We start from the raw sequence: 25,705 nt of genomic DNA, 5'->3' as shown, positions 1-25,705 counted from the left end.
CATTACTACTTTTGATACATAATAAAGAAGAAAAATATTCTTAAAAAACTTATCATCATCGTTCTAACTATTTCGTTTACAAATTTTGAAACAAATGAATGACGAAATCTAACCTACGAACACGAACACGAACACGAACACCGTGGTTCAATGCAAATCAACACGAATCCCCCATGAAAATGGCTACAAAACAAGCTAAATTTTTGGTAAAGAGTTGAGAAGTTATAAGAGTACTTAATTAACTTAGTTAAGTAGAGATGTACAAAATGGTGAGAAGAAGGCAAAACTGGGAAAAGATGAAGAGGGAAGGTGTGCAAAATGTTAGAGCTTCCAAAATCTAGTGTCCGTTATCACTGCCCGCCCGACGCATCCGTGCTTTCGTCTCCGAACACCTCGATGTTGCAGATTGGACAAATCTGATCGACACGAACGAGTTAGAACGGAAATGGTGGGAAGTATAAAGACATGAGAAAGAAAGTCTATGAAATTAAACCAACTTTGTTGATGGTCAGCCATTTGGTTATGCATTTGTTGTGGTAAAAATGCTTGCAAGGTAATTTTATTTGCTTCTCCCCTCTCTTGTACCTCATTTGGCAGATCACACATCTGTTGTCAAAACAAAATAAGTATAATCAAATCGTACCGAGAAGGTACGGGGATCTATACCCAGCTAGCAACTTAAGACGACTCGAAGAACGTGATCTATAGCTAGCAAATTGACATGGATATACAAAAACCCGAAAGACCGAACATAATGTGTTAACTTGCATAGTGTGAGGGAAAAAAATAGGTCCTGACCCATGTTCATCTCCAGCAAATATTGTCCTTTTTAGGCTTTCTTTCGAGGTTTTTAAAATGTGTCTGCTAGGGAGAGGTTTCCACACGCTTATAAAGAATGCTTCGTTCTCCTCCCCAACCGATGTGGGATCTTACAATTCACGCCCCTTTGGTGCCAATATCCTCACTGCACACTGCTCGGTGTCTGGCTCTGATACCATTTGTAATGGCCCAAGACCACTATTAATAGATATCGTCCTCTTTGGACTTTCCCTTTCGGGCTTCCCTTCAAGGTTTTTAAAACGCGTCTACTAGGGAGAGGTTTTCACACCCTTATAAAGAATACTTCGTTCTCCTCTCCAACTGTTGTGGGATCTCACAATCCACCTCCCTTTGGGGGCAGCGTCCTCACTGCATACCACGAGGTGTCTAGCTCTGATACCATTTGTAACAGCCTAAGTCCACCGCTAGTAGATATTGTCCTCTTTGGACTTTCCCTTTCGGGCTTCCCTTCAAGGTTTTTAAAACACGTCTACTAGGGAGAGGTTTCCACACCCTTATAAAGAATGTTTCGTTCTTCTCTCCAACCGATATAGGATCTCACAGGTCCATTGGACTTCAGAATAAAAATTATCCGAAACAAGCATCATTTTAAAAAACGTTTTCCAATAGGTCCTTCTAAGCTCTCATGACAGGAAAGTTCCTATATCCTCCAAGTAATGCAGACTAACAAACATCGAGCGAGATTAATCGAATGCATTTGTCGAAACCATACCTTTCATCTGGCTTTTTTCTCGAGAAAAAGCTCGTTAACTTGCATCGTGCAGTCGGAAGCAAGCTTATTTGTTCTTCGGAAAGACCCCGACTTTCGGTTCCAACCGATTCACCCAAGTCCAACAGTTCCTGTAAAACCATGTAAGATAATCCACAGTCATGGCTCAGTCATGGCTAAACACAGTTCCATTGTACTTTTCTTTGTTATATAGTAAAAGCTTCTATGGTTCCCATTTATAAGACAGTCAACCATAGTTCTATGGCCCTAAGAAAATAGTGTCTTGTTGATAATTGAGCCTACAAAGCCTTCACTTTAAAGCAAAACAATCACGGGTTCGGTAAAACATTGGTTTCGAGCGTACAATAACCTCGACTTCTATGTGCCACTCGATTACAGATCTACAGACATCTTCTAAAACATGTTATAAAACTAGTTCAATTTCTAAACGTTATTGTAACAGCCCAAGCCCACCACTAGCAGATATCGTTCATTTTAGTCCATTACGTATCAGTCTCATGGTTTTAAAACGCGTCTATTAGGGACAGGTTTCCACACCCTTATAAGGAATGTTTCATTCCCCTCTCAAACCGATATGGGATCTCGCAATCCACCCCCCTTAGTAGCCCAGCGTCCTCGCAGGAACACAGTCTAGTGTCTGGCTTTGATACCATTTGTAACAGCCCAAGTCCACCGCTACACGAGTTTAAAACGTGTCTATTAGGGAGAGGTTTCCACGCCCTTATAAGAAATACTTTGTTCCCCTCTCCAACCAATGTGGGATCTCACAGTTATAGTAGAAAGCTTACCTCATAGGTCATGTGGTCAGGATCAATCTCGTCTTGCCATATAGCCTAAAGAGACGAACAAAAGAAGATGGATTCGATGAGTTTCAAACCTTTGATGATAATAGCGAAGAACGTAAACCGATCCCGAACAACTTTTTGATTAGCCATTAAGTAGATGATAGTCCTAAGAGAAAAAAATAGGCATATTGCATATCAAGAAGAAAGCATCATACTTGAGAAGTACTGGTCTCCTCCTGATGACTTATATCACCTACAAAACAAAAGATGCCGATTTTCGACAATTCAACTCGACGTTTTGGTCACGAAACAAACGGACTCGGTATCATATCAAAATGATCAACGCTTACATTCTTCTGGCATAGAATGAGTATCTACAACATCCTCCTCAACCGATGGTGCATATGTCGGTTCAGGAACATCGACATTCACCGTCGAAGGATACTCCCATTCCCTTTCACCAACATCAACCGAAGGAGGCAAATGTCGACTTTCCTCCAAAGGGTCGTAATACGTGTTCCCGTGATCGGATACTCCAAATTTGTAACATTGCATATTCATTGACCAATATGCATTCCCCTAAGAAACAAATCACCATACATTTCCAATACTAATCACTCTCTCAACTAAGAACACTAGAGTTCATCGAAAAATTTCATCGATTGTCGCTTCGTTACCTGATCGAGCAATGGCACGGCATTGGCATAAGCAGGCACTTGATGTTGGTGAAGCCCTTCAAAGAAATCCATGAAACTCTCAGTAACTGTGTAAGGGAAGCCGCCGCCATCGAGGTAGTGTAGCTCCATTTGTCTATCCTCATTCATCTTAAACAAAAAAAAACACAAAAACACAAAAACAGAACATATCAAACAAAAAGACGACACGAAATGAACTTGAAACCTACATTATCCACAACCATCTATTTGGGGGAAAACAGCAGATTTACAATTTTGTGTTCCAATGAAATAGGAAATAGACCCTAAAACACACAACAACATAGAAAACATGAAACAAAAACATTAAAGAAAACGAAAAACAAACTTACATTAGAAATTGTTTCGTCCCCAAAAGAAGAAAACAAAGGAAAATGCTACAAATTTTGGTTTGTAGACAGCGAAACAGAAACTCCCCCGACAGAGGAAAAATGTGAAGAATTGGACAGATGTAGACAAATGAGCACAAAAGATGTAAGAGAATCCTAAGAATCAGATAAAAACAGACAAATGAGCAAAGAAGAAACAGGTACAGATCCCAGTATTCCTTAGAATCCTAATAATATTCACAGAAAACTAAAAACAGAGCCAAAAAAAAAAGAACAAGAAACATAGGATGAACAATGGGAGGTGAAGAAATGAAGAAATAACCTTATTTTTAGTGTTTCTCTCACTAGAAGCTGTGATTTGTAGCAGAGTTTAAGGAGAGAGAGAGAGATGAAAATGAAAGGAAATGAAGAAATGGGTTTGTGCTGTGTTGCTTGGTTGGTTCTTGAATTTGTTTTGTGGCTATAATCCACATCCCATCTCTGAGCAAAGGGAAGGTTTTTGAGCTCTGCTTTTATGGGCTTTCAAATCTTCTTCAAATGGCCAAGTTCATGTATTTTTATTTTTATTTTTATTTTTATTTTTATTTTTTTAATTTTAAATAAAAATAAAAAATAAAAATAAAAAGATTGTATTTTTCTCGAGAAAATAAAAAATAACAAAAGGGTGGTCCACTCCACTCTATGCCATGGCCTCATTTTATTTTTTTTATTTTTTTTTTTTTAATTTTCTTGTTGGCCAAACATGTTTCATGTCAGAAACACTATTCAAGGAACATAAAATAAAATTAAAAATAAAAATTAAAAAACAATTCCCTAAATTTCTTAGGTAATTTAAACATGTTTGATGCATTTGTTATATTACTCGAGGATTATACTCGAAACTAGTCTGTTACGTCATTTTTTTTTTAATTATGTATATGTAAGAACAAGTAGTCACATCGGTTAGAGAAGGGAACGAAGCATATTGTCACAATCGCACTTTGATAGCAATGCACTTGTGATTGTGTGGCACTCACTTTCCAGCAACAATTGAGTTAAGTTTATTCGTTCTTGTGTCGCATACGAACAAGCGACGTATGTTCGAGCTTCTAGCCCTGGTTCAAGAAGAAAGTTTTAGAAAATTGGGGCAGAGAGATTTCGAGTATAAAATAAAGGCAACAATAACGACTTACTGCATAGAACTATCGGGTAGGGATCGGTTAGAGAAGGGGACAAAGTATATTGTCACAGTCGCACTTTGATGGCAGCGGATTTGCGATTGTGCGACACTACTTCCCAGCTACGAGTAAGTTAAGCTTATTCGTTCTTGCGTTGTCTACGGTCAAGCGACGTATGCTCAAGCCTCTAGCCCTGGTTCAAGAAGAAAGCTTTAGAAAATGGGGGCGGAGAGATTTCGAAAGAGAGTTTTGAAAGCAACAACAACGGCTTACTGCATATAACTATCGGGTAGGAATCGGTTAGAGAAGGGAACGAAGCATTTTTACAAGAGTATAGAAACCTCTCACTAGAAAACGCGTTTTAAAACTCTCGAGAGAAAACCTAAAAAGGAAAGCTCAAGAAAGACAACATCTGGTTGTTGTAAGTAGTATAACAACCTTAAAATATTGTTTTTTTGCATAATTTTTATCATTATTTATATTTTTTTATTTTTCATGTGGGAAATATAAATAAGAAAAGAGGCAGCTTTAAAGTGCAAAAACAGGATAAGATGTTGGGTTTTTTTTTTTTTTTTTTTTTTTTTTATAATTAATTTTAATTGGAAATTTTGTGGTCTAAAAGTCCAAGTAGTTGAGAGTACCAAAACCAACTGCCTTGTCTGGTTGTATGTAGCTTTGTGTTTGTGTCTTCTCCCAATACCCTTATGTCCTTCCATTCCCAAAACTTTTACTATTTTATTCATCCTTAATTATTATTTCTATCATTTCCCGTACCACTTATCTCTAAATCAAATTTTAAATCCCGATCCGCCTCCTTGAGAGCCAACATCCTCTCCGGCACGCCACCCGGTGTCTGGCTCTTATACCATTTGTAACCGCTCAAGTACACTACTACCACATATTATCCTAGCTTTCACTCCTTCGCTTCCTCTCAAAATTTCTAAAACGCGTATGCTAGGGATGAGTTTCTACATTCTTATAAGAAATGTTTCGTTCTCCTCTCTAATATACATGGGATCTCATAATTCACCCCATTTGGGTACCAAGCATTCTCGCTAGCACTCTACCCCTGTGTCTAGCTCTAACACCATCGAGGTCATTGCTAGTAGATATTGTCCTCTTTAAGTTTTCCCTTCTAGACTTCCCTCAAGGTTTTTAAAAATCATCTACTACGAAGAGTTTTCTACTTTCTTATAAGAAATGTTTTGTTCCTCTCTCCAACCGATGTGAGATCTCACATCGTTTTCTTTTCTTTATGTTTCAAATTTTTATTATCGAGAATCAAGTAAGCATAAGAGTAACAACCCTTCTGTTATCTTTTCGAGCAAAGTGTTAACTTAAATATTCGACACCATTTTCCGTCAATTTAAGATCAAACCCAACAAATGCTAATCAATATAAAGACACTTTACGAGTAACATTACATGTCGATATCAAAATTACGATAAAATCCATCAATAATTTGTGAATTTAATATATGAAAAAAAAATTAAAATAATATTAGTAATTACAGGTTGGGTTTAGGGAGAGTGTAGAAGAAGTGAAAATGGGTCATAATCATAATCATAATTACATGTGAAGAAAAAAAATTTTTAAAAAAAAAAAGTAAAAATTGTTGGCTATGGAGAGGGACCACTACAAAACCTTGCTCCCAAGCAACGAATTAATTCTTTTTTACTTTTTTTTTTATAATTAATTTAATTATTTGCTTATGTGGAAAAAGGTGGTCAACAATTTAACAAAATTAAAATTTTAAAGAAAAAAAAAGGCAATTATTCGCAAGACAGGGTCTGTAATTTGGACGGGTCAACCCGCTAATGTTTGATCTCGATTTTTTTTCTTCGATAATAGCAAGCAAGTGTGTGGGTCCTTTGGTTACTTTGAAGAATCTATGAGTCACCTCGATTCATAAAATGACAAAGACCGTTTTTTGGGTTTTAAAGATACGTTCATTTAAGATCATATCCTTCGTTAGTTCTACAAATTTGATCATGGTTTATGAAGTTTTTGTCTCAAGACACCATCGTCCTGGATCCAGTACATTATTACTGACAATTCATTTATTTTTTACGAGTCAACTGACATATTTTAACGTTAAGATAAGGATAATTTGGCACTAACTAGATAGACTAGATAGAGGGGTGAATTTTAACTAAATCATAAAAATGAAAAAAAAAATAAAATTGAGGGAGAGAGTAATTAGATAGGTAAAATATTGTAGAGTATTGTTTTTTTTTTTTTTTTTTTTTTAAATAAAAAATAAAAAAAGGTAAATAGAGGTAAAAAGTGAAAAATGGGGTTGCTTCGCAGTTCCCCATGAAATCTTTATAGAGACGTAAAATCAAACAAAAGAAAACTGTAAATCGGTAGACGACAAGACGAAGGAGAAGGTTTTAATTTACCAAGGATGAGTTGGGTGGGTGTGTGGGACCCACTTTTTTACCTTTTTACAATATTTGTCTAAAAAGCCTAGACGACGCATCGCCTTTCCTTTTACCCAAACACTAAATAAAATTATAAAATTATAAAATAAAAATGCCTCTATTTTACGTTCTCGAGGGGATTTATTTTTGTCCCCAACATTTTCGGAATTCTTTTCATTTTTATTTACCTTATCCAATTAAACCTTCAAATTTTAATAACAACCAACGCTAAAATTAGATTTTTAGGATATTATTTATTTTATCCAACTCTATATTTCGTATTCAGAATTAAGTTATCCTCTAATTTTGAAAAAAAAAATTAAAATTTAGCCTACATAACTTGAAATGCTCTAAATAATCTCTATCATTTGATAAAATTCTATAATCAACCCTGATTTTATCATATTATCGAATTATTTATGAGATTTTTAAATTTAAAAATAATAATAAATATACATAATTAAATTTAAAAAATGTTTGATTTTTGTTAATTTAAAATTCTATTATCTAATTAAATATGGATGCTATAACTAATGAAGGGTAAATTAGTAAGAAAAAAGATGTTATAACTTAATTTGTGAACATTAATGAATTTAGTTTTCTAATCCAAAAGGGGAAGCATATTTTTAACTATTTAAAACAAATTATAAGTAATAAACCAATGGAATGAACACAGATATGGTATATTAAGAAGGAAACACGTTCAAAATCTAAGTAGAACAGCAAAATGAACATTATAATTATTTTCTCAGTTAAATAAAAGAAGAAAAAAAAAAAACAGAATAAAATTCCATTATGTTGTCCGAGAAATTATTTTGAGATTCTAAAACACATCTAAAAACTCAGGATGATCTCAGTCCAAAACTAAATTATAGCCCTTTAAACGGAGATATTAAATTGAGTTCGGGAATTACTCCCTCAAAACTAAATTATTAAACGAAAATAAATTGCCGGAAAAAAGTCCAAATCTTTGAAAACTGAACCCAACTACGGAGGACACGGCCCGCCTTAGCCGCCACCGGATCCGTATTTCTTTCCGAACACGATAACCTGCAACTTGTCGTAACCAGCGAGCACACCAGCACCAGCAACGGCACGGAGGATGTTAGCTCCGGCACCTTTGAACAGAGACTTCGCACCCTCGTTCTTCAAGATTTGAGAGAAGGCATCCAATGAGCTCTTGTACTTCACTGCTTCACCAGATGTCATCATCATTCTTCTACGAACAGTGTCAATTGGGTATGATGCAAGCCCAGCACCGTTGGTGATCAGCCAACCAAGGGCGAAACTAGCGAAGAAGCTATCCTGTACACCCAAACAAATGGTGAGTAAATGGCAAGTACATCTCAACCCAGACATACTATATGGACAATGTTAACCCAAAAGAACCAATGAAATCGTAAGCAAACTGACCTGCAACTTTCCGGTCAAAAGAACGGGCTTCAAGGAATCGTACATTCCGAAGTATAGACCACGGTACACGATGATACCAACACAAGATATGTTAAATCCACGGTAAAGACCAGCAATACCATCGGACTGCAATGTCTTCCTGTAAACATCAACCAGTCCATTGAATTGCCTTCCACCACCACCTTTCTTCGCAGCTTTGGCATCGTTTGCCAATCGGGTACGAGCATAGTCAAGAGAGTAAACGAAAAGAAGGGATGAGGCACCAGCTGCACCACCTGATGCCAGGTTACCAGCAAACCATTTCCAGTAACCATCTCTATCTTTCTTGAAGTTGAACAGCCTCTTGAAGTAATCTTTAAATGCAAAGTTCAATGCCTGGAAAAAGTTCAATAAAACAATTAGCACAACACAAAATTGAGAAAAAGGAGAGATCTAAGCAGACAAAGGAAGAAAAATACTAACTTGAGTGGGGAAATAACGGATAACATTGGCAGTGTTTCCTCTCCACAATGAACCAAAACCCTCATCTTGGATTGTACGCTTGAAACAATCACCAATACCCTTGTATGGCTCAGACAGACGTCCAGCTTTAATCATCTCGTCCTGGTTTTGAATTAAGAGCTTGACACGTTCAATTGGGGCAGCGGCAGTCTTGGATACAGCGGCAGAGACACCACCCATGAGAAAATCAAGCATAAAGTTTCCTTTCTCAGCAGGGGCCGCAACAAAAATGGGGGAGGCAGTAGAGGCAACCCTAGAAAGATCAGTTGTAGCAACGCAGGATTGCACAGCAGGGTATTGAAAAGCAGCATTTGAATAATTGCTGATTGATGCACGTCTCTGGTAAAGTGCAGGGTTCCTGAAGCCATCATCACAGGCTCGGAAACCTGAAGCAACCCCAGACTGAAGGGAGAGCTGACCAGCAACCTTCTGATGGATGGTGGGATGTCGAACCTGATCGGCCATGTCTACTTCCCTGCAATAATTCCCAACGCCCTGGTCAGATGATGACTAACACTCATTTCAAAATAGAAACAAGGGATGACAAAGAGACACTATCAACACAGCAATGAACTAAGGCTCTAGTTTTGGTAGGGCAGAAAAATATTAAAAGCAAACGAGACATATGCAGAATTGAAGAAAAAAGTATTAAATACGTAAGAAATGATGCAAAATGTGAACGATTCTACAACTCGTTGCAAACAGATCCATTACAAAAGAGAAACTGCAGATGAGGTTAGAAATCAAACTACAATGGCATCCGATCGTTTAATGCATTGTGAATATCCAATCGCTAAAAAAAACACGCTAAATAAGAAAGAAAAATAAAAAGGCACAAACACACACCAGATTCAGATCCAGCTCGAGGCATATAAACTAAAGAGCACATTCATCAATCAGAACAGAACCATAATTGAAACCCGCTTATTAAGAGCAAAAATTGAGTAAAATTGCTTACAAATTGAGATTAATCCATCACCACGAGACCATAGTAAACAATATCATGACAAAACGAGAGGTTAAATTTTAACTCGTAAAAATTGATTTGAGTCAACAAAAAAAAAATGAAAACATAACCAAACCAAACCAAACCAAAACCATAAAAAAAAAATTAACATCAAAGATTCCCTTCACTAACTTCAACATCATAATTCCAGCGTTCGTTAAACTGAAGCATCAGCGAAAATATAACAAAACTACCCAATATGCGTATACATCTAATAAATACAGTAAACAAACAGAAAAAATAAACACGACGTACAGATCTTGATCTAGAAACGAATAAAATAAAACCAACAATGAATCCAACTAAATAAAATCCATGGAATCATAATCTTAGCAAACAGGGACCGATCAGATCCAAAAAAAAGAAAAAGCACAAGAAAGAAGTGTTAAGAGTCACTTTTACCAAACGTAAACCGTAATGAAAGTATGAAGAACTAGCGGATCTAAGAGCGAAATTGATAGTAGTTAAAAGAGAAATTATGGATCTAAAAGAGAAAGAGAGGACCTTAGGAGGAAACTGATGGCCGCGAGGGAATTTTGGAGGAGTCCGCCGCGGCTACAATGTCGCGTTTGAAAAAAGCGAATACTGCAGACCAAGAGAGGGCTTAGATCTGTATCAGTTTAGGGTTTATAATGCAACGAACGAGAGATCGGCAATTAGAGGTCTAAATGGGCCGAGATTCCACCGGGTTGGGCCTCTACTTCATGGCCTTCACCCGATATATTTAAAACAAATAATATGAAAAAATAATTAATAGAATAATAAAAGGATAAATCATGCAAATATTTTAAAAACAATATATATATATATATATATATATATATATATATATATAATATTTGTTATTAAAGTTTTTTAAATTATTTATTTTATTTCTAATTAAATTATATTCTTCAAAAAGAAAATTTATGAATCATTAATATATTATTTTATTACCATATATGAACACATCAAATTATATCTTTTTGTTGTTTCCAAATATATTGATAATTTTTTTTAGTAATAAGTACAAAGTTAATCTATATTCTTCGAGCTTATATTAATATATTTTTAGAATAAAAACATTTTTATAAGGACAAATTTGATAAATTACAAATTATGCATTAAATTAAATTAGTCTAAATTTATATTCCTTGCATATATATTTAAAAAAATGGTTTTGTTTTATATTTATTAATATTTTGGTGAGATATTTTCTAGTGTAGACCTCTATTGAAATAGTGAAATAGTTCGCTTCTAACTTTGACTTTGTCTACATTGTTGACTTTGACCATTCACTTCAAGTTATTACGGTTGAATTAAGTCAAGTTACGATTAAATACAAAATTAATAATGTATAAATAGAGTAATTAAAAACATTATGACAATAGAAATGATGAACATGGGAACATCATATAGAGTAATGATTTCTCATCAATGTAACAAAATATGGGTTTAATTAATTTGGATCAGAACACTTTGAAAGGAAGACAATGAGTGGCAGTGTTTGCCACACTAATCAAACAGGTTCTACAAAAATTCATTCCAATCTCATAAATGGGTTTGTTTAGCCTCCAAAAAACTAGATATTATTTGAGGTAAAAGAAAAACCGCCGGAGCAAGGGATCCACCAAACTCTTTTCAAACATGATCTTCTTCAACATCTACAAACTCGAGTAGTAGATGTGATTGAGCAGGAGGAGGTCATGTCTAAGCACCGCCTGATCCGTATTTCTTTCCGAACACGATCACCTGCAGCTTGTCGTAACCGGCGAGCACACCAGCACCAGCAACGGCACGGAGAATGTTAGCTCCGGCACCCTTGAAAAGAGACTTGGCACCTTCGTTCTTCAAGATCTGAGAGAAGGCATCCATTGAGCTCTTGTACTTCACGGCTTCACCAGATGTCATCATCATTCTTCTACGGACAGTGTCGATTGGGTAGGATGCAAGGCCAGCACCGTTGGTGATCAACCAACCGAGGGCGAAACTAGCGAAGAAGCTATCCTGTATAGCCAAACAAAAGGGAGTAAATGATAAGTACTACATCTAAACACAGACATCCTGCAACTTTTCTATGGACGAAGAAAATCGTAAGCAAACTGACCTGCAACTTTCCGGTCAAGAGAACAGGCTTCAGAGAATCGTACATACCGAAGTATAAACCACGGTACACGATGATACCAACACAAGAAATGTTAAATCCACGGTAAAGACCAGCAATACCATCGGACTGCAATGTCTTCCTGTAAACATCAACCAGTCCATTGAATTGCCTTCCACCACCACCTTTCTTAGCAGCTTTGGCATCGTTTGCCAATCGGGTACGAGCATAGTCAAGAGAGTAAACGAAAAGGAGGGATGAAGCACCAGCTGCACCACCTGATGCCAGGTTACCAGCAAACCATTTCCAGTAACCATCCTTATCCTTCTTGAAGTTGAAGAGTCTCTTGAAGTAATCCTTGAAAGCAAAGTTCAATGCCTGGAAAAAGTTCAATAAAACAATTAGCACAACAAAAAATCGAGAAAAAGGAGAGATCTAATCAGCCAAGGTAAGAAAAATTCTAACTTGAGTGGGGAAATAACGGATGACATTGGCAGTGTTTCCTCTCCACAATGAACCAAAACCCTCATCTTGGATTGTACGCTTGAAACAATCACCAATACCCTTGTATGGCTCAGACAGACGTCCAGCTTTAATCATCTCGTCCTGGTTCTGGATCAAAAGCTTGACACGTTCAATTGGGGCAGCGGCTGTCTTGGATACAGCGGCAGAGACACCACCCATGAGAAAGTCAAGCATAAAGTTTCCTTTCTCAGCAGGGGCCGCAACAAAAATGGGGGAGGCAGTCGTGGCAACCCTAGAAAGATCAGTTGTAGCAACGCAGGATTGCACAGCAGGGTATTGAAAAGCAGCATTTGAATAATTTCTAATTGATGCACGTCTCTGGTAAAGTGCAGGGTTCCTGAAGCCATCATCACAAGCACGGAATCCCGAAGCAACCCTCGACTGAAGGGAGAGCTGACCAGCAACCTTCTGATAGATGGTGGGATGTTGAACCTGATCAGCCATGGTTAGTTCTTCCCTGCAAAAAATCCCAACATCCCAATAAGACGATGAAAAATCCTCATTTCAAATTCAAATGAAGGGAAAAAAAACATCTATATTAAAGGTGAAAGAGACAAGACTTTACAACAAAAAAACATCTATATTAAAGGAGAGTTTCAGATGTTCCAGAGTCAACATGTCAAACATCTTTACACAAAACTAACGATACTATGACAGAAGAACCATAAAACGACTACAAGGAAATTGAATCTAATAACAAAACCCCAGTAAAGAGTTCAAAGAAAATCAGGCGTAACACATATTCCATGTCACTACAAATCACTTGATGAAATATATAAAACATCAAAATCGCTATAAAGACAATAACATTAAAGAAACAGGCGCCAGATTCAGATCCAGATATATTAGGATCATAAACCTTCGGACTAAGCTAACAAAATTGACAAAGACAAGGGGCGAAGGCCAAAAAGTTCAAAAAGAATCAAATGGAAGATACAAAACAAAACTAACAAAGATAAAAATAAAAAAAATAAATCAAACCACACCAGCATCCCATCCATCAACTCGCAAAGCAGAATTTAACCCTAACATTAACATTAAACCGAATCACAGCAGATCAAATCAAAACAACAGGAAACTAATGAAATCTGAATCTAAGAAGAACAACAACAACACAGGAGCAGCAAATCCAAGGCATGAAAACACAATCCCAGAAAGCGGGAACAAAGAGATCTCACAAAATATAAAAACCTACCTAATCTGTACACAAGTGCTGTAACATAAACAGATAGATATATAGAACAGAAGAATGAAACGAGATGGAAAGTGTAAGGCGGATCTGGAAGTAAAAGGGAGAGAGAAGGAAGAAATGGGAAATACCTTAGCTAGTGGCAGCGAGGGATTGTTGGAGAAAGGAGCCGCCTATAAAATAGCGTTGAAGAACAGACGGAAGAATATATATATATATATTAGAGGCCTCTTATTTGATTGGAGGTTTAAAATGGGCCATTGGGCCGGGCCGGGTTGTACTCCGAAAAAGCTTAGAACCGAGTGTGAAATGTCCATTTAACCAGTTCCTTAATTTAAATTTTATTTTTAAAATTAAAATATTTTTTGATTTTTTGATTTTTTTTATTTTTCATTTTCTTTTTTGTTGGAGATTTATTTTTCACCCAAAATTTATATTTATTAAGATAAGTTTTGAAACACAATTTAAATTTAATGGATTATTTTTAATGCAATAAAAAAACTAAATTACATTTTTTTTATGGTATATATAATTAATTAAGTCGATATGTTCCTCAAAAAATCCGATTCGTGCGGATTCTTCCCCCAACTAAAGAAGAGATCTTGGCGGAATTGCCACATATGAAATTGAGCACAATTTTCCATTAAAAATGAATTTCGTTACAAAATTAAGTTTTTGTACATATATATTTTTTTTAATTTTGAAATTTGTAGACTAAAAATTAAATTACTATGTCTTGATTTAACAACGTTATAATTGACAACGTTATAATTGATCTTGCTAGGTCCACCTATTACTAGTACTAAATAAAAGTTTTAAACTTGCTAGGTCTACGTGGTCCTTCTGCTAAAAAAGTTTCGATGGAGTTATGTTCAGTATATTATTTAAGGATCACTATCATTAACAAAAATGGGTTCAAATATAAAAAAATTAATACAAGGTACTCCCCTATTGAGGACGATCAACTAATCATTTCATGGGCAAGCGCGAGTATTAATAAACAATAAGGTACTCCCTTGTTGAGGTTAAATACATAAACCATCACTAATCATTTCACCAGTATTGATATTCATTAAAGTACTTAAATACAAAAACCATCTACTAATCAAATCAAATCTATTCTAAAACTATTTTCACTAGTTTGTTACAAAAAAAAAATGAGTGGTTGGTTAGTTCTTAGTAACTCTTTCCATTATAAAATGACAAAACATAAATTAGCTGGTTATAAAATGACAGGACTGATTGGATGACAGTGATTGGTGGTTACTGAAAATTAGACTGATTGGTTACCTTAACTTGGTAACTAAAACATTTTAGAAAATACAAAAACTCCTGTTTACATTTTAGAAAATACAAAAACTCCATAATGTTTTTATCTAATCGCATTTTATTTACAAAAACTCTTCTGATTTAAATTTTCTAATTTTTTAATCCCATTTTATTTACAAAAACTCTTCTTAATAGGATTTAAAAACTCTTAGTAGGATTTAAATTTTCTAATTTTTTAATTCTTTCTAATTTTTTAATTCAAATTTTCAATATAAATTTTTAAAAATAATTTAAATTATTATAAAAAAACGTTTAGAGATCACTAAATTCTACGTTTAAATTAAAAATATCATGTAATATGATAATTAATATCCCAACATTAATATATTTTTTTAAAAGTTTTTTTTTTTATCCTCATTAAATAATGTCATGTAATATGATAATTAATATCCCAACATTAATATATTTTTTTAAAAGTTTTTTTTATGATAATTAATATCCCAACGTTAATATATTTTTTTAAAAGTTTTTTTTTTTTTTTCTTGGAATTTGGTTAGATGGTGTGATAATTAATATCCCAACATTAATATATTTTTTTAAAAGTTTTTTCTTTGGTTAGATGGTGAATGTTCCGAGAGTATAATTAAGCCATAATGACAACAGAATTCCTTGTCGATATCAATTTGCTTTCACAATAATGCTTTAGACATTATGTGATGTCCCACGCGGGTTGAGGGGGAGAACAAGACAATAGCTTCAGAAGCTTTAGACATTATGTGATGTCCCAGGCTGGTGAGGAGAACAAAACAATATTTATAAGGGCATGGAAACCTTGCCCTAATAAACTCATTTAAAGCCCTGAGGGAAAACTCAAAAGAGAAAGCCCAAAGAGGACAATATCCCCGAGTCAAAGAGAAAGCCCAAAGAGGACAATATCCCCGAGTCGTGGATCTGGGTCATTACACAATCCCAAAAAGAGAGGTCACTAAATGTCCCTGCCAATTGAAATGATAAACAACGTAATAAAATATGGGTTTAATTCATTTGAATCAGAACACTTTGAAAACAAGACAATTGAGTGGTACTGTTCGCCACACTAATCAAACAGGTTCTACAAAAATTCATTCCAATCTCACAAATGGGTTTAGGAGAATAACTCCCTCCCTCCAACAACTAAATATTATTTGAGGTAAACATAAAAACCGCCGGACCAAAGTCCACCAAACTCTTTCGAGAGATTTTTCATCAACTTCTAAAAACTGGAGTAGCTGTGATTGAGGCTATGTTACCCCGCTTGAGTTAAGCACCGCCCGATCCGTATTTCTTTCCGAACACGATCACCTGCAGCTTGTCGTAACCGGCGAGCACACCAGCGCCAGCAACGGCACGGAGAATGTTAGCTCCGGCACCCTTGAACAGAGACTTGGCACCTTCGTTCTTCAAGATCTGAGAGAAGGCATCCATTGAGCTCTTGTACTTCACGGCTTCACCAGATGTCATCATCATTCTTCTACGGACAGTGTCAATTGGGTAGGACGCAAGGCCAGCACCGTTGGTGATCAACCAACCAAGGGCAAAACTAGCGAAGAAGCTATCCTGTATAGCCAAACAAACGGGAGTAAATGACAAGTACTACATCATCTAGACACAGACATCCTGCAACTTTTCTATGGACAAATCATACCCAAAAGAACGAAGGAAATCGTAAACAAACTGACCTGCAACTTTCCGGTCAAGAGAACAGGCTTCAGAGAATCGTACATACCGAAGTATAAACCTCGGTACACGATGATACCAACACAAGAAATGTTAAATCCACGGTAAAGACCAGCAATACCATCGGACTGCAATGTCTTCCTGTAAACATCAACCAGTCCATTGAATTGCCTTCCACCACCACCTTTCTTGGCAGCTTTGGCATCGTTTGCCAATCGGGTTCGAGCATAGTCAAGAGAGTAAACGAAAAGAAGGGATGAAGCACCAGCTGCACCACCTGATGCCAGGTTACCGGCAAACCATTTCCAGTAACCATCCTTATCTTTCTTGAAGTTGAAAAGTCTCTTGAAGTAATCCTTGAAAGCAAAGTTCAATGCCTGGAATAAAATTTCATAAAACAATTAGCACAACAAAAAATTGAGAAAAAGGAGAGACATAATCAGCCAAAGGAAGCAAAATACTCACTTGAGTGGGGAAATAACGGATGACATTGGCAGTGTTTCCTCTCCACAATGAACCAAAACCCTCATCTTGGATTGTACGCTTGAAACAATCACCAATACCCTTGTATGGCTCAGACAGACGTCCAGCTTTAATCATCTCGTCCTGGTTCTGGATCAAAAGCTTGACACGTTCAATTGGGGCAGCGGCTGTCTTGGATACAGCGGCAGAGACACCACCCATGAGAAAGTCAAGCATAAAGTTTCCTTTCTCAGCAGGGGCCGCAACAAAAATGGGGGAGGCTGTCGTGGCAACCCTAGAAAGATCAGTTGTAGCAACGCAGGATTGCACAGCAGGGTATTGAAAAGCAGCATTTGAATAATTTCTAATTGATGCACGTCTCTGGTAAAGTGCAGGGTTCCTGAAGCCATCATCACAAGCACGGAATCCCGAAGCAACCCTCGACTGAAGGGAGAGCTGACCAGCAACCTTCTGATAGATGGTGGGATGTTGAACCTGATCAGCCATGGTTAGTTCTCTTCCCTGCAAAAATTCCCAAGATCAGATGAAAAATTCTCACTTCAAATTCAGGAGAAAGAAAAACAAATAACAAAATTGAAGATAAAAGAGATTTGATATTCCAGATACAACACTTCAAACATCTTTACACATTGCTTACTCTGAATGATACTATGACAGATTTAACTATTAATCGACAACAAGGAAATTAAATCTAAAATGAAAATGACAAAATCCAAGTAAAGAGTCCCAAGAAAATCAGGCATAACACATATTCCATGTCACAACTCAAATCACTTGGTGGAGTATATAAAACATCAAAATCTCTACTAAACATATAGAATTTAAGAAACACACACGCCAGATTCAGATTCAGATCCAAAACATATAAGGATCATAAACCTTCTAAGCTAACCAAATTTGAGGCATAAACAGGGAGAAGGGCAATCAATTAACAACCACAGATAGAAATTCAATCTCGTAACAAAAAACTAAACAAAGATTAACCACACAAACTCGCGAAACAGAATTTACCGGATCATAGCAGATCAAATCAAGTTTTTTGGAACAAAAAAAAAACGCTAATAAAAACAGGAAACTATATGAGATCTGAATCTAACAAGAACAACAACAACAACACAGAACCAGCAAATCCAAGCAAAGAAATCACAACGCCAGAAAGCGGGAACGCAGAGATCTCACAAAATACAAAAACATATTTACCTAAAGATGAATCTGTACACAAGTGGGGTAATACAAAGAGCAGAAAACGAACAGATATATAGAACAGGAGAGTGAAACTGCAAGGGGGATCTGAAAGTAACAGAGAGAGAAAAGAAGAAACAGGAAATACCTTGGCGAGTGGCAGCGAGGGATTGTTGGAGAAAAAAGTCCGCCTATAAAATCGCGTTGAAGAACTGAGAATGATTTATATATATATATATACATAGGCGGACAAGAAAATAAGAGGCGTTTTGGGACTTTATAATTGGGCCGGTGCTTGGGCTGTTTATCAGCGGGCAATGCTGACCGCTGACCCATGTGTGTGGGTCCCACTTTCCTACCCCCTACCTTGGGAAACGGAAACGTGTGTTATTTCCTTTTATTAATAAATTACAATGTATTTACCTTTATTTTCTAAATTTTATAATGATATTTATTGCGCCAAATTAATTAAAATAACTCTTAATTCTTTTATTTTATCTAAAAATATATTTCAATAATACTCTTATAAAAAAAAATATTATTAATATCTTTCAAATTTTTAAAAAAATTAAAAAAATTCGATGGGATATTCTTATTCACGACTTGACTTTACTGATATATGACGATATTTGGTAATTAACGTCATACTGGCCTATACAGGGTGATACTAATTAATGGTGATTGCACGTTAGTTATTTCGTGATTATGATGCTAATTGGTGGTGATTTACCATAGAGTTGTCTTTGGGTGGTGATTGGATTACGACCCAATTATACGTTGATGACATACGTTGACTTTTTATAAGTATAAGCTACAAAAGTACATTGACTTTTATTAATGCTTAATTAATGGTTAATATTAATAATTATTAACAGTATTATGATTTAATTTATATACTAATTTTATTATTTGTATTTGACTTCTGTGGTTGTGAAGGAGGCACTTTTAAGAGCCGCCCAAAGCGTGGTTCTTAAGGCTGCTTTATGGGGTCATAATCACCTGTGGCCGTTCGCATCTATTATTTTATTTTAAGCGAACATTTTTAATATGGAATAAAAAATTAATATGAATTATTGAAATTCAGCGTATGCCGTGCAACTCATGGGCCCAAATTGCCATCGGCCCATATAAACTAGAAGAGAACTTGGGCCGTTCGGCCCGCTTATGGGCCGGCGTGGAAGTTGGATGATTGTATCGATGTCAACCCGACAAACGTGAAAATAATGTTACAGTTGAATCTAACTCTTAAGTTATTTTTAATATTATTATAAAAATTAAGAATATTTGACTTTTGCGGTCGATATATATATAATAAAGTACTATACTGTTGATTTAAAAAACACGACAGGTGGGCTGTCGTAGGTTTTATTTATTTATTTATTATTATTATTATTTAATATCACATTTGAAATATGAAAACAACGTTAAATACTATTCCTCTAAATATTATTACATTATATTTTTATTAATGGGTAAAAAAAAATTAAAGGTTCACTGGAAAATGGGAGATTGAACCACCTAGAATACTAATAATATTAAAAGTTAAAAAATGAAATTTATAATTTATCCAAAATTAATTATTAATTATATAAATAAGCTTATTATCTATATAAAGTGGAAGAATATTAATCTACATATAAATAATTTGAATTATCGTTAAAAGATTACTATTTTAATCGAAAACATTTTTTATACTAAATTATAGGAAAATGTGAGGATAGCGAGTTTCCGACCTACGTGCTTCGGGAGGAACTAGGTTAAACGTCTTAGCTATTGAATTATCTTATATGTTGAAGTTCATATAGACTAACGTTAGATTATATCTTAAAAATAACTAAAAAAATAAATTACAATGTTTTTTAATCTACTTAAAAAAAACAGGGTTATAATAGAGAAGACTATGAAAAGTGTAGGACTGTTCAACTTAGGATGTAACAACCCAAGTTTATTTCTAGTAGATATTGTTCACTTTGACCCATTACGTATCGCTGTTAGCGTCACAATTTTAAAACACGTCTACTAGAGAGAGGTTGAATGTTTTGTACTTCCCAACCGAATGGGATCTAATGACGACGAAGATTAAGGAAAGTGTGAGGGCTATTCAGCTTCAATTTAGATCCAATTTTGTGGCATAAAACCATAGGGTTCCCTATTAAGTTGATGGGATACATTGGATGTGTAGTGGTAGATAAAAAGTCACTGTCCTACAAACAAATTATGTTTAATATTATCTTATGATTACCCATTTTGCAGCCACAAAAAATGGGTATAAAAAACAAAACCCTAAAATGGTAATTTTCCCATTTCACCGACGCAAGCCCGATATTGTTTTATTTGAGTTTTATTTTACACTTTCTTTCAAAAATTTTAAAATGGGTTTATCAGGGAGATGTTTTTACATCGTTCTCCTCTGCAATTGTAACCGTTTACGCCTACCGCCAATAGATGTTTTTTTTAAGATTTTCAAAACGTGTCTGTTAAAGAGATATTTTGACACCTTTATAAAAAGTGATTCGTATCAGTAATTATGTAAAAAATTGAAATTATATGAAGATATGTTACATTATAAATAAGACAAAAGAAATTATTGGGAAAATTGAAGGGGAAGTTACTAGAGTACCCCCATGGTGGATGGTGGTTATAGAATAGTGGATGGTTTTAGGGATATCCATTATGGTAATTTAGGGCATGAAGATAATCTTGAATATGGTGTAATGATTAGAAAAAAACGATGTGGTACCGTAGAATAAAGATATACGACCAATTGGATGTGAAGGTTGAAAGGTACAAATGAAAAAGGGGAAATTAATTAAATAAAGATAAGGGCATCATGACCCTTTGTTTCTGTCTCTCTCTCTCTCACTCCTAAATTTATGAAATTATGACGTCATATTTGAGATTAACAGTGAGTTCCAATGATGGGAACAGCTTGTACTGTTTTCACCATCCCATGCAAACTCACTGTTCATTCCATTTTTTATTTTTTATTTTTTACTTTTTTTAAAATAAACAATACCCCTTATTTGCTCGTTTTAGGGTTTTACGATAACGGTCTATTCGGGTTGGTTCGGATATTTTTTTCTCGATCAATTAAAAAGTTCGGATTATTTGGATTGATGACACCGACAACTCTGATTGTATTGGATTGGATTGTAAGTTTATTTGTTTAATTATTTTTTAAAAAATTTATTTGGTCAGTATTCATACTTTCTAAGTCATAAAGCATAATTAACCTCGGCTATAAAAGTCGAGTATTCTTACTTTTCGCAATAAAAGTTAGGTTGACTTTACAAAAAAAAAAGTCAATATGCATACCGACTCGAGTTTTTTATTTTTTAAATTTTTTGTAAAAATTCAACCTAACCCATGTTGAGGATTGTTGGAGTCGTATGGACGACTATAGGTATATAAGTAAAAAACACTATTTCAATTGGTACGAGATATTTTGTTAAAATTACCCGTGATTGCGTAGTTTTCTTGTCCCTATCAACTTAAACCATATTTTTGTTTTAAATTATTGATTTTGTGTCTAATATGTACTTTATTACCGGTTGATTCAAAATATTTAGATATATGAAGGAAGTGAGTGCAGAGGAACGAAGTAAAATCCGAGACTTGAATCTCGCACTCACAATATATTAGATACGTTAAAATTGAGGGAGACGGGGTGTAATGCCCCTTATTTGCTAGCCTAAATTACTGGAAAGAGTCCAATATCATGTTACGGTTTTTAAAATACTCAAATCACGTGCTACTCTTATTTTTTTTTAGATAAAAGATAAAGCGTCGACGATAAATTCAAGAATGACGTTAAGGGCAGGGTGTCCTAAAATGATGGGATTGGAGTCAGGTGGCGTTGGAGAAGAGGGGACCCTTAGAGAGGAAGGGCAGAAGTAAGATGGTTATGTTTTTGTTGTTATTTAGAACCCTATTAAATAAAACCAAAATTATATTTTAAAAAACATTTTATTTGTGGGCTCCACCTTCCCCCCAACAGAAAATATTCTGGAGAATTCCTAATATTTTCAATTTCGTTCCCGTTCGTCTTCTACACGACAAGAATATTAGGGTTAATCATTTCGAGGTAAACAAAATATTCGACATGTATGGTGTTGTATAACGATGGTGTTATTTGTTAGACAAACACGACTCTCCACAATGGTATGATATTGTCCACTTTGAGCATAAGCTCTCATGGCTTTGCTTTGGGCTTCCCCAAAAGGCCTCATTCCGATGGAGTTAGTATTCCTCACTAATAAACCCATGATCATTCCCTAAATTAGTCGATGTGGGACTTCCATCATCCAACACCTCCCCTCGAACAAAGTGCGCCTCCCCTTAATCGAGGCTCGACTCCTTTGGTGTCTTAGTCATTTTTTACTGCCTTCGAGGAGGGGCTTGGCTCCTTTTCTTTAGGAGTTCTTTGTTCGATATTTGAGGATTTGAGGATTTGAGGATTTGAGGATTTACCAATCTATTGGCACGACTAAGTTTAGGGCATGGCTCTGATACCATGTTAGACAAACACGACTCTCCACAATGGTATGATATTGTCCACTTTGAGCATAAGCTCTCATGGCTTCAACCCCCCAACTGATTATAATTCTGACCGGCAACTGTGGCAAGACAGTCAAGAGAAATGAACCCAAGGGTTGATCGAAGACCTTGCAAGTGTGTCAAGAGTGCCGAAGTGGGCAGGACAGTTGCCGGTCAGAATTATAATCAGCTGGGGGGTTGAAGCCATGAGAGCTTATGCTCAAAGTGGACAATATCATACAATTGTGGAGAGTCGTGTTTGTCTAACATTATTCTCCACTTATCGATATCAACCGTGCCAAGTTGATACTCGTTTGGATGAGGGTAAAATGATTTTCCTCTCTTTTCAATGATGGCGATGACAAATTGAATAATTATAGATTTTGGAAGTTATACGCTCATTTTTTGTTTTTTCGAATGTTTTCCGCTCAACACTTTCAAGAATCTTTCAATATATCAGCTTTTATTTACGACCATAAAAAAATAAAAAAATAAATAAATGTTTTTAAATATAGTTAGATTAATTTGATTGTATTTTACAATTAATGTGTACAAAATATAACTAATTAATCTAACATATATTTTATAAATAATATATACTTTAAATATTTATTTAATTAAAAAAATAAATAAATAATGAATAAATTAATAATAATTGAGTAATTATTTTGAATGTATTATCTCTCCCACACTCACTCTCAGAATAGCTGTCATTTGGAATTCATTGTAGCGTGGCTACTGCGACCAACACACCCTTGTTCTACGCTTCTGCCACACTCCCTTTTTTCCACTTCCCATTACTTCAGCCGACATTTAACTTTACTCCCGCTACTCGCACCAACTCGAAAATATAATTCGATATTTGTAAATTTTAAAATCGAGAATAATTATCGGGATAATCTAATCCGAGAATCGTTTAATTGGTTCGATGTATAAGTGTTCATATGACTAAAAACTCGACCAGCTCATACTTCCTAACTCAACCTATCTTACATTTGTAACTCTGTAATAGTATCGAGGTGTGACTTGTAAATATTTGATATTTAAAATTTAAGATAGGTAAATTTTGGTTAAATTCTTTTTAGGAAAATAAGGTAATCGTAAAAAAAAAAAAAAATAAATAATAAATGGGATTAAGGTTTTGGATTTCCTATTAATAAATGTTATATTTGGTTTTTAAATATCATATTTATTATTTATTTTTTCTTTTGTTTTCATGTTATAATTTAATATTATCTTGTTTTTTTATTTGATGTTGACTGTAGTTAAATTATATTTTATGAATTTTTTTTTTTATTCCCAAACGCAAAACCCCTCAAAACCTTTTCGGATTTTTATTTATTTTTTAGATTAAAAAAAAGGCAACAACCATTTTCCATTTTTAGCCATAATTTGCAAAATTCCTCTAATAATTTGTATTATATAAACTCATATTACATAATATATATATATATATTAGTTTACATAACACGATACTTAAATTCTTAATAGAAATTAAAAAAAAATTAACTTAGTATAAAAATTTAATTTTTTTTTAAGAAAATGGGAAATAAAAATAGGCTTTAGGGTGATACGACAATATAAATTAATAAAAAAAAAAAAAGATAATAATAATAATATTTGCATGAAAATAAAAAATTAAAGGAGGATTTTGCAATTTGATTGATTGATATTTCAAAAAGGTCCCTATGGCTTTAGCCTTTCCATGGAAAATATATTTTATTATTATTATTATTATTATTATTTTATAAAATCTTTTGCATGTTTATATTATAAATTAATTTAGATTTATGGGTGATTTAAAAAATTTATTAATAAAAAAGTTATAGAATTTAATTTGATTTTTTTTCAAACAAAATCCAAAAATATTTTAAATTAGAGATATAAAATTTTATTGAAATAGTGACCCAAATGACTCGAGAGTAAAGTTTACAGTCCAATCCAACCTTCTATTTTTTGACGTTAATAATTAAATTCTCTTAAAATTCGAATATTCTTAATTTTCACAATAATTTTAAAAATATAATATAATTTAGTCGGGTTAAATTTAATTTTAATTTATAAAAAATTAAGAAAAAATAAATATTTTTTTAACGTCTCTCTCTTTCTCTATCTACAAGGAGACAACCAGCATGTACTATCTGACGCTGTCTTTTGGCTTTCTTTAAATAAATAATAATTATTAATTTTTTCCCATTTATTACTAGCCATGTATATAAAATACCGTCGCTGTAATTTTTTTTTTACCGCTTTACAGAGGGTAAATTCACCCACTTTCATCAGTCTGCATCATCAGCTTTCTACTTTTTTCATCTTTTCTTCAATTGTTAATATTTCTTGGAACTTATAAGTTTGTTTGTTTTAAACTTTTCAACAATGTTTGTGTTTATTTAGTGGATTTATATTTTAGAAAATTCGTGTTAATTTCTCGAGATTATATTTATTTCATTTGTGTTCCGAGAAAAATTATAATCATATCATAAATTTTTAATTTTGCGTCTTATTATCTATTATTTTTACCGTCTTTAATTTGATATTTATATTAAGAGTGTTTAAAAAATTTAATCACTCGAAAAATCTAAACAATTCAACCGAACAACAACGTTCACTGGATTGCAAAATTATTTGGGTCGGGTTCAAATAAATAAAAACTTTATAAATTAAATTGTTTCATACCAAAATACATTTTTTCCTACCTTTATATACAAAAATATATTTATTAAATTTAATAATTGTTTTTTTTATTATTATTTAGCATTCAATTTAAAATAAAAAAACTCAAAATATATATATTTTTTATGAATTAATAATTTTATTTTTATTAA

At 34.3% G+C, this 25,705-nt stretch overlaps 4 protein-coding genes across 6 annotated transcripts; all 4 read right to left on the bottom strand.

Annotated features, from left to right (window-relative positions):
* Positions 1-146: 146 nt before the first annotated feature.
* Positions 147-3,914, bottom strand: LOC111778351 (E3 ubiquitin-protein ligase BIG BROTHER). 2 transcript variants are annotated; one of them, XM_087118958.1, is made up of 9 exons: positions 3,720-3,914; positions 3,401-3,553; positions 3,033-3,179; positions 2,706-2,934; positions 2,571-2,608; positions 2,359-2,403; positions 1,553-1,680; positions 498-606; positions 147-416 (listed from the first exon to the last, which is right to left on the bottom strand). In XM_087118958.1, the coding sequence occupies exons 3-9, from the start codon at positions 3,177-3,179 to the stop codon at positions 351-353; spliced, it is 762 nt and encodes a 253-aa protein (XP_086975084.1). In that variant the 5' UTR covers positions 3,401-3,553; positions 3,720-3,914; the 3' UTR covers positions 147-350. The 2 variants fall into 2 exon arrangements, with proteins under 2 accessions (XP_086975084.1, XP_023513892.2); XM_023658124.2 differs by lacking the exon at positions 3,401-3,553 and having other exon boundaries at positions 3,720-3,913.
* A 3,833-nt stretch (positions 3,915-7,747) lies between these two features.
* LOC111778857 (ADP/ATP translocase 1, mitochondrial) lies at positions 7,748-10,554 on the bottom strand. Its single transcript, XM_023658845.2, has 4 exons — positions 10,402-10,554; positions 8,853-9,366; positions 8,391-8,765; positions 7,748-8,282 (listed from the first exon to the last, which is right to left on the bottom strand). The coding sequence occupies exons 2-4, from the start codon at positions 9,354-9,356 to the stop codon at positions 7,986-7,988; spliced, it is 1,176 nt and encodes a 391-aa protein (XP_023514613.1). The 5' UTR covers positions 9,357-9,366; positions 10,402-10,554; the 3' UTR covers positions 7,748-7,985.
* A 762-nt stretch (positions 10,555-11,316) lies between these two features.
* On the bottom strand, positions 11,317-13,900 carry LOC111778858 (ADP/ATP translocase 1, mitochondrial). The gene is made up of 4 exons (XM_023658847.2): positions 13,826-13,900; positions 12,446-12,962; positions 11,984-12,358; positions 11,317-11,883 (listed from the first exon to the last, which is right to left on the bottom strand). Exons 2-4 carry the CDS (start codon positions 12,947-12,949, stop codon positions 11,587-11,589), a joined length of 1,176 nt encoding a protein of 391 aa, XP_023514615.1. The 5' UTR covers positions 12,950-12,962; positions 13,826-13,900; the 3' UTR covers positions 11,317-11,586.
* A 2,083-nt stretch (positions 13,901-15,983) lies between these two features.
* On the bottom strand, positions 15,984-18,615 carry LOC111778856 (ADP/ATP translocase 1, mitochondrial). Of its 2 annotated transcripts, none has more exons than XM_023658844.2 (4): positions 18,493-18,615; positions 17,145-17,663; positions 16,682-17,056; positions 15,984-16,559 (listed from the first exon to the last, which is right to left on the bottom strand). In XM_023658844.2, the coding sequence occupies exons 2-4, from the start codon at positions 17,646-17,648 to the stop codon at positions 16,263-16,265; spliced, it is 1,176 nt and encodes a 391-aa protein (XP_023514612.2). In that variant the 5' UTR covers positions 17,649-17,663; positions 18,493-18,615; the 3' UTR covers positions 15,984-16,262. The 2 variants fall into 2 exon arrangements, with proteins under 2 accessions (XP_023514612.2, XP_086975050.1); XM_087118924.1 differs by lacking the exon at positions 18,493-18,615 and adding an exon at positions 18,363-18,488.
* Between the last annotated feature and the right edge of the window lie 7,090 nt (positions 18,616-25,705).

Source organism: Cucurbita pepo, chromosome 17 (genome assembly GCF_057944985.1).
Source record: "Cucurbita pepo subsp. pepo isolate OVF chromosome 17, ASM5794498v1, whole genome shotgun sequence".
Taxonomy (NCBI): domain Eukaryota; kingdom Viridiplantae; phylum Streptophyta; class Magnoliopsida; order Cucurbitales; family Cucurbitaceae; genus Cucurbita; species Cucurbita pepo.
The sequence above is the reverse complement of the archived record's forward strand: the minus strand, read 5'-3'. Positions and strand labels throughout refer to the sequence as shown.